Source organism: Clytia hemisphaerica, unplaced genomic scaffold, assembly GCF_902728285.1.
Source record: "Clytia hemisphaerica strain Z4C2 unplaced genomic scaffold, Clytia hemisphaerica genome assembly, whole genome shotgun sequence".
In the NCBI taxonomy this organism is placed as follows: domain Eukaryota; kingdom Metazoa; phylum Cnidaria; class Hydrozoa; order Leptothecata; family Clytiidae; genus Clytia; species Clytia hemisphaerica.
The window spans coordinates 1,452,980-1,462,472 of record NW_027103734.1 but is presented as its reverse complement, the minus strand read 5'-3'; the positions used below and the strand labels follow the sequence as shown (position 1 = coordinate 1,462,472).

Sequence of the window (9,493 nt, the reverse complement as noted above, 5' to 3'; positions counted from 1 at the left end):
ACTGGCTAATGATTACTTTTCTTTTCACCCGAAGCTAAAATTAAGAAATCACTCCCGAGTCTAGGGAAAGGGTTCTATAGGATTTCTTCCTTTCTTGGGGTGGGGTTCCAGATACTCTGTAGAATTCCATCGCATGGACCTGTAAGGAAGGTTATCTTTTACTGCATATCCCTAATCAAAAGCGGTTTCAAGCTATACCAGCAAACAAAATAATCGGGTGGGCGATAGGACGCATCCCCAGTTTGATAACGGAATCCACAAGACCAGGGTGCACTGTCCTCTATAAGGTGCGAACGCTGTTAAGCAAGATGTAGGAGTGTGTGTGATGAGAGGAGTGTTGAGAGTTGACGTAGAAAGTTAGAAATATCAGAGTGACGCTGTAGTCGTGTAACGACTGTCTCTCTTCTCGCGTTTTTGTTTCGAGCTTGGACCGCCTCGAATCTTTTTCTTGAATGGGAACAAATTAGTGAAAGGTCGGTCCACACATCGTGGATGAGAATTGACTAGTGTCGGAGTCCCAGCCGGCGGTGAGCCGCCAGTGGTTTTTTTTCATTTACCTTGTGTTCGATAGAGATATTAGGGAAATTGATGTTTGAGACACTTCAGAGTTTACGGTTTTATTGAATATAATTTGAGGATATTGAGATCCTGTAGTACTGATGTATGGAGACATCGAGAATGATTTCACGATGATGCTTTGAGAATATTGAGATTTTCATTCCGCTGTAGGAAATGGACAATGTACTTCGGGACCCGAGCGTCCAGGTTTTAAACCCGAGTATGGGCCAAAGTTTCAATATTTTTTTTTTCTCTTTTTTTAGTTTTTTTCAATTTTTTTTTGTTTTTTTTTTAACTTTTGGTCGCGAAAATAGAAAATGAGAATTTTTTTTTCAGTTAATGCGGCAAGTGTGTAGAGATTGTTTGATAAACGAAAATTGAAGCCGCTAGACTACAGGTGTTTGTAAACGAAAAGAACAAACACCTGTTTAAACAAAACGAACGATGTTTGTATATTAGATCAGAGTTTAATTCTAGATAGACGCTGCTGATCTAATCGCGTGGGTTGCGAAATTCGATAGGAATTCGCTCATGCAGTGGCTAATTTTGAGTGTAGTATGCCGAGTGACGAGATCTGTCGACTAATGGGTCCAGGCACTCTACCTGAAATTAAACATATGCGTTCAAGTTTTTCAAGAGATTTTTAAATTTGACCTTTTCTCAGTATCTTTCAGGAATTTTTTTATGAAAAAAGAAGCAATGACGTACAAGGTAAATTACGCAAACTCCGTAAGTATTCTAAAAAAGTACCGCAGGCATCGTCGCCTTGCCTGTCTTGCCTGTTTTTTTTATCCCTAAAATCACAATCAATTTTCAGTTTTTTTTAGAAACAGATTCCACTGTAACAAAGGTCAACTTGCTTTCTTTCTTAAAATTTTTTCTTGTTAAACTTCATCTGAATGAGGTCTGAAATTCGAGTTCTCTTCTTATCGGTCGGAATTTAAAGGTGTGAAAGTTCAAAAAAATCGTTTTCATTTTTAAAGGAGAGAGAGAGAAAGGAAACGAGAAATTCGAAATTTGAACCGCACACCGTATTTCATTTTTAAAGGAGAGAGAGAAAAAAAACAAGGAAACGAGAAATCGAAGTTGGACTGCACTCCGATTAAATTTTTATTTAATTTCTAGGTTGAATTAACGATTTTTATATATATTTATAGTATTTGCAAGGGATGAAGAAGACACACAAGAACGCCACAAACCAATCCTTAGTCTCCCTGAAACCAACCCTAAAACCCCTAAAACCAGAACCAAAAAGCCTATGCCCCTCCCTGCGGTAGCTACTCATCTTCACCCATCCAACCAACACTTCTACAAACAATGACTACCCAAAATGGCAACCAACACCACCAACGCCAAGGAAACCTGAATCTGCTGACCTACTAAAATGACCACCAAAGGAGAAACAAAGAGACTGGTGGCTGAGAAGACACACCAAATAACCTCAAAACAAAAATGAACTTTTAACGCCTGCTAACCACCACCACAGCAGCTGGGGATGACACCACTACCAGTCATCCACTATCATCAAGCCACCAGTATTAGTGGAACCTGCTAGTTCCACTGCCACCATAACCACCCCAGAAATATCCCAAGGAAAGCAGATGATGATCCATCCACCAACAGCTGAGAAGCACAAGACCTGTCCTGAAGAGTGGCTACCCCCCGACCAATCTCCGATCCCCCCAAGCAAAGATGGAAGAAGTGTCAGTTTAGGAAATTTTATTATTTTTATTATTTTATTAGTCAGCCCTGAGCAGGGAACGCCCCCAAAGAAAACGCGACCCACGTAGCCATTTAAGTCGGAGGAATGTACTAAAGTTCCTTCGGCTATACCTTTACTGATCGTATCTAGCGCCCTTCTAACGCCCAACTACGCCTTCCACGCTCCACTGGGCAGCAACTTAGCAATTGCTGTCCAGCCCTCCTAAACTTTAGTGTTGTTTCGGCAGCGATCGGCGGCGGACCTGCTCAGGACATAGGTTTGTAAGTATCCTTTTCTTATTTATAGCACGATTGTAGAGCGTTGTCATTATTAAATATTAGTTTATTGTAACTGCATAGTCTCCCGTTCCTGTCTGCAAATAGGATTAGGTTCTACTCCCCTAGGTTCCTTTAGCCCGCCCCTTTCGTAGTCTAGACTCACTCACCCACTGCGTCTTATTCGTCTGCTAGGCAAGCATTCGGATAAGGCTCCAGTACAAGTACATAATTTGACTTCCTGAAAAATATACCTTGCTCCAACCAACGAACGTGGTACGTCTCAAAAGCTAAATTATTGCCGGGAACGATGCAAAAAATTCCAAGTCGATAGCTGTTTCGGGTGGCTAGCGCTTTGGATTTTAGAACCCCCGGATAAAAATTTTTGCCGTGCCGCGAACAAGAAGTTTGAAAAAACTCACCCGCAAGTACTCAATTTCAAATTTTGAAGGAAAATGAAGACATGATGTGCTGATTTTTTCTGCAAAAGAAAGCTGAATAAATTTTCTACACTTTGGAAAAATTACTTATGTTAAAAGAGGTTTCCTTCCTTGGGGTATGTAAGCTTGAATATTTTTTTTCGAAAATCTATGTTTTGTTACTGCCGCACGCGTAAGGCCCGACCTCCCTACTCTGTCCTACTACAAAGTTAGTCACAAAGTCCATTAGGCGATGGGAATTTGATATTCTGTTTTACCGTCGCGTTTCAAAAAATATTTGATGCGGCAAAATTTCATTATTCATTATTCATTATTCCTACCTGGTGCTTCCAATCTCCAACGAAGTTGAATTCCACCGTGAAATCAAGCTGCTTTTGCTTTCGGAATCAAAATGACATGCGCGAAAATTCAAACGCGTTCGAGACGCGTCTAAAACGCAAATTTCTAAAACGCCCTTGATGCCGCCCACTGCTTAAAAAAATGCCCGCCCCATTCGCGGACATGATTGGAACCATGTTTTTTACTCGAGGCGCACATTTTGTTAGCGAAGATGTTATTTTTGATTCACTTTGAGTGTTTTGGATAGCTTGGCACAGGAAAAGAAGAAAAAAATGAGTTTTTAAAAAATAATGAACTATTTTGAGCGGCAGCTTAAGAGCATGCGGGCGGTCGACGGTAAACAGAACATCAAATTCCCATCGCCTTACTTCAGTCTGGGAAAACCTCTCAATTGCACGCTTATGTTCCGAGGCCGTAAGCGCGCAATTGCACGGTTATCAAAATGGCAGAATTTTTAAGCGTGTAATTACACGCTTATCGAAATTGTTGTTCGGGAACGGGCGGTAAGCGGTAAGCGTGCAATTGCACCTTTTATGACCTTTATTATTCTGACACGCAATTCCTTCCGAAAGCTCTGTTGAATTTCAAAAGCCTAGGGCAGTTTTACTCAAAATTTATCGTAGAAGAAGATTCCGTAAAAATGGATTGCCCGTTGTTGTTAAACCATGCCTTCGCCCGAATTAGAGAATTCTGAACCCCTTGAAATCCCTAAGCAATTTCAACCGGGGCGGGAGCGGGCGTAAATTATAACCATGCAATTGCGCGCTTACGCCCTCGGAACATAAGCATGCAATTGAGAGGATTTCCCAGACTGTACTTGAACTTGTGAATTTCAAAACCTACATAAGCAAAAGCGAAAGTTGTTGGGAAAGAAAGAATGAACACAAGACAGAAGGTTTGGTTGCGTTGATCAGGTATGTTTTTATTCTAGACTATCTGAATCAATATTTAAAAAGAAGACCAAGGAAGCCCTGGTCCTGGACTGCTCCTCTCCTGGCTGGATAGGCTAGAGTTTTATTAGTAGAAGCACTACACCCTTTTGCTCTGTGAGGACGAAACAAAAATGAAACATATATGTTTTAAGTCCCAGGATAAAAAAGGAAAAATTACAAAAAATCTCAGCAAAAAAAATCTTCATTTCTTCTTCGCTGTTCGGCTTCCATTTGTTTTCCGCCTCCCTTGCGTATAAATAGTGACGTAATTTTTCGAACCCGAATTTATAACCCGAAAATCCGATTTTAGTCCACAGCGATTCAAAATGGCGGCTCGAATCAGTCAAGTTTTGAAGAGAAGTCTATTTTCACAATCTAAAACCATTCAAAAGTCAACCCTTTCCACTACTTTTGTGAGGAACGGTAGCACAGGAAACGATCCTCCTGCTCCACCAATAAAACCACCAGGTATTAGACAGTATTTTTTGTTGAAATTGATTTTTTGAGCTGGTAATTTTTTTACAAATTTTTGAATATTTTTTCTCCCCATTCTTTTTTACCTACTGTTAAAAAATCTGTCGTTTCGAACGGCTAAACAAATAATAATTAAGAGGGGTAGTTTCATTTGAATGTGTTGAACATGAAAATAACAAGAATGTGTTCATCTCAACTGGGCAAACTCAGGACACCCGGCACTCTCCGGAAACTTCCATTCCGGAGTTTTCCAGAGCAGCTAAAAAAAACACTATTTTTCTCTCTGGAAAATCTCCCGGTATTTCAGAACACGAAAAAAACAACACCTTTTGCTCCGGCCATTTCTGGAGCGCCGGAGGGGTCCTGCAAATCCTCTTAGTGTAGTAGGTAGTTAGCTAGGTAGTTAGCATAGCTGTCAACTTTCCCGTATTGGGCCGAAAACTCCCGCTTGTCAACGTTTTCTCCCACGGTAAAAAAATTCTGCCAAATCACCCGCATTTTCAGGATTTTCTCCCGCATCCTGCATTTCCAAAAATTTCCTGATTTCCTGAACAAATTTCAAATTTTGTAAAAATGGAATGGCAAAATTTCCTGACTTTGGAAAATTGGGACGGAAAATTCCCTGATTTCCCGAAAAAAAAATTTCAATTTGGAAAAATTGGATCATCTGGGAAAATTTTTCCAACTTGAAGCTCTCCCGCATTTTTATGAGGCCTGCACTCCAAATCCTGTGATCTTGATATAAGAGTTTAAGTCTATCTGGAGTAATTTGTTATTCAATAGACTGACGTGTTCCCCTTAACGTATTCATTTCTACTATGCCACCTCTACTGAAATTATCTTTAATTTTCAGGCAAAGAATTCATTGATCAAGGCTGGAAAGATGATGGGTTAGGCTTGGGAGATTACCCTAACTACAAAGAATGGTCATATCAAAACCGTGACCCAACTTTGCCATACTGGGATCAACAGGAACGTAGACATTTTGGGGAACCTCTTCATGTAAACCATGACGCACTGAATATATGGATGCCAGATGATATTTCAAACCATCGCTACACACCAAAGGAAATGGCTTTACATCTCAGCATTGCCTTAGGTCTTCTTGGTGGTTTGATTTTTTATTCAGAATATGTTTACGATGCTCCATCGAGGGACCCAGCTGCACCAAAACCATATCCTTACAATAATTTGTATCTTGAGATGGGCGGGGACCCTGATAAAGAACCAACAGAGTATGACCTCAAAAGAAAGATTCCACGACCACATTATGGATGGTGAAATTTTATTTCATATTCTTTTGAATGAAAGCTTATTGTACATTTCTTATTTTTTATTAATTTGAATAAAAATTGTTTAAAATTATAATTCGCTTCACTTTACTCGTCTAAGTGTTTACAATAAATCTAGTTATTTAACTTTTTGTACCGAGTTCTCAAAAGGTCTCAAATACCAGACCTGTACCATGGTTTTGAAGAAATTTTACTTCCTAATCTGGTTGGTAGATGTTGGGTATACCAAAAATTTTATCTTAAAAGTGTATATATTTTCGCGGGTACTTAATTTTCGCGTGTACTTAATTTCGCGAGTTTTTAGGCAAAATTTTGCGGAATTTAGTACTGTTTAAATTTTTCAAAACCACAAAATCGCTAAATTAAATACACACGAAAAATTTTTTTCAAAGTAGACCAACAATTTCGAAAATAAAAGAGAGAATGAATCTTTTTGAGTGATCAGTAATATCTATTTCATACTATTTTTGCACCTACAATCAAGGTCATAATATTTGAGAAAAAAAGGCAAATTCACCGGGTAGTTTGAAACCACAATCGATTTGTAGGTAGTAAGTAGGTTGGAAGGGTAAAATTTTAAGTACGATAATAAGAGTTTTACCTTAGGATCTGGAAATCCAAAAGTTCAAAAATAGTCCAATAAGGCTCAGAATATAGCATGGAAGTCTGCAAACCCCTCCCAAATTGAAATATTCGATTAAATTAAAGAGATAAGCCCAAAATCGACTTTCTCGCCGGAACTTTAAATCTTGAAAAACGTTAAAATAATCAGAATTCTCAACGATGGTTGTAATACGTTGTGTTTAGTTTATTTTTGTTATAACTCCTTTATTTAAAAATATCCGATTCAGTGAATCGCCAAATTTGATACACGCGAAAAATTACAGAAAGTAGCAATCGCGAAATTTAGTACTTGAAAAAGGTTGGTTTGTCAAAAAATGACTGGTATCAAAAAGCTTTGAATCGTCTGGATTGGCGTAAAATTATTAATTCCAAGTAGAATATTTTTTGATAGTTTTATCTAGTTACTTATTTGCATAATTTTTCCTTTTTTTCGCTTTTTATTTTATCTACCTAGCGCTGTGATCTCTATCTTAGGATAGGGCCTATTCCCTGTGCTAAGGGAAGGTTTATCTCTCTCTCTCTCTAAGAAAAAACCTTCATAATTTTTGTGTGAGGCAAAATCTCCCAAGTAGTGTGGCCGTGAATAACAGCTTATGTTTATTTGACATCAAAAGAAGCGTACTCTTTTGTGCTTAATTGTAGGGTGGGGGTCACTTTGCAATTTTTGGGAAAATTAAAATGTCCCCCCCCATTTTATGAAATTTTCACCCCTATATCGCTTAATAATGACCCCCTGCTTATCCCACCCCCTACAATTAAGCACAAAAGAGAGTAATAAGCATATATTTCAATTTCAATTCAATAGCTATCCCCAACGAGTACATTTGACAGTACATATAAAAAACACGGAACTCTAAATTAACAATTACCATCCCTGGGGACACGAGAAGTTATTTTCGCGTTGGTGCAATGCAACATGCTCCATCCCACCAACCTGAAACGCTTTCTCGTGTCTCCACCCCATTTTTTTTCTATCAATAAAAGTGAAATCGCACTTTTGTCCCTGGGACTATGGAGCAAAATTGATTCGAATCACTTTTTTTATTGTGTCAGTGGGATGGAGCATGTTGCATTGCACCAACGCGAAAAAAAACTTCTCGTGTCCCCAAGCCTTTAGGAAATTACTTTTGAACATTTTGGATTAAAATTTCTTTTCTTACTTTTTTTATAGCTGATGGGAATTCAATATTCTTGTATACAGGGTATCCCGAAAAAACATGTCTACAAGTAAGTAGAACATTTTTTGAATGCAGGTGTACTCTTAGGTGCCAAATAAACGGGCCCCTCCGCTTGTTAATTTTTCGAAAATTTTCCAACCCCCCCGGACCTTATTAGGACCCCCCCGTTTATTAATTTTTAAGAATATTGTCAGTTGGCAAAAGAAGTCCCCTTATTTTGCTCCAAAAAGCCTGATTTTAGCCTATATTTACCTTATTTTGGGGTTTTCAGAAGTACAATTTCCAACCCCCCGGCAATTAGGTCCCCCCCCGTTTATTAAAATTTCGAAAATTTTCCAACCCCCCCCCGTTTATTTGGCACCTAAGAGTAAGGTTTTCCAAGAAGTTATCTTCCATTTGAATGGCCCCTTAAGGAAATATTTTTTAACGGGAAGAAATCGATTCAAGAAAATTCTTTTGGAAAAACGAAACTTTAAAAAGAGTTGGAAAAACAAAACTTTAAAAGAGAGTTGGAAAAAAGAAACAATGACTACTTGATCTCTATTAAACTCTCTTAAATATTCTTTTTCTACCCTCTAAACGAAGGAAATACTATGTTATAAATTGTGAAGATCTATATAATTATAAAGACTTATGTTAAAAATTCTCGTTTTCGTATAAACAACACTATCAAATTGCAAAAAGATCTTTCTAAATGATCGAGGTATACTGTACAATGATGCTCATGTCTTGAAGAAGTCAATGGTTTGATTGTAATAATAGAAAAGTGAAAAAAATTCTTCAAAACTACATACTCGAAGATGAACCAGCACAACATCCCATAACAATTTAGGGTGGCATAAAAATTTAATCGAAATTCTTGAAGTACTCGATAAGAAAAGTGCATAAATTTTCATAAATTAAGGCCAAATAAAAAAGGACAAAAAAAAAACTAAATAAATTAAACAAAATAAACATTACATATACAAATTTAAGTAAAAAAATAAAATTATGTTAAAAATGCACTGATTACTAAATTTTTATTCAAATTTTTTGAAAGTTGCGGTTCTACAGGGTGTCCCTAATAAAAGTATCGAGTTTGAACATGCGATTGAGTAAAAAAGTTTGTGTGTGTTATCGCTAAAATATAAGAACGTTCTCCATCACATAGGCTCATTACAAAAGGTAGTTACAACTTATAAATTAATCAATAGCCCTTTTACAATTCAAATTCCCTCGTTTTACTTTTTTATTGTTCCATACATTCCATTTTTATTATTTTCATAGTTTTACATACGATTCTTTACAAACATGTTTTAATTGTTGCGTTTTTCTCATGATCGTAATTTCGTTGCATTTGTAAACAGGCAGAGTATGTTTTTATTGTTACGTAATGACAAAGAAAAAAGAGGGAGAGCTTAAAATACAATTTTGTGAATACACACTTAAAACTTTCTACTCAATCGCATGTTCAAACTCGATACTTTTATTAGGGACACCCTGTATGTCGTTTTCTAAATGAAAAAGCCGTATTGAATCAGCCTAAGATTTCTATCGTCAAACGTCAAACTTACTAGTTTTCCAAGACCGTTAGGCTACTCATCGAGCACATTCTTTTTTTAACATTCTTTTTAAAAAGTGATCATTTCAATCAAATCGAACTGGATTTTTGGGGCATGGGGACGAGTTTTTCGCCAAAA

At 37.4% G+C, this 9,493-nt stretch overlaps 1 protein-coding gene across 1 annotated transcript; it reads left to right on the top strand.

The window, feature by feature from the left end:
* Positions 1-4,545: 4,545 nt before the first annotated feature.
* LOC136805097 (NADH dehydrogenase [ubiquinone] 1 beta subcomplex subunit 8, mitochondrial-like) lies at positions 4,546-6,088 on the top strand. The gene is made up of 2 exons (XM_067061660.1): positions 4,546-4,714; positions 5,574-6,088. The coding sequence occupies exons 1-2, from the start codon at positions 4,573-4,575 to the stop codon at positions 5,999-6,001; spliced, it is 570 nt and encodes a 189-aa protein (XP_066917761.1). The 5' UTR covers positions 4,546-4,572; the 3' UTR covers positions 6,002-6,088.
* The last annotated feature ends 3,405 nt before the right edge of the window (positions 6,089-9,493 follow it).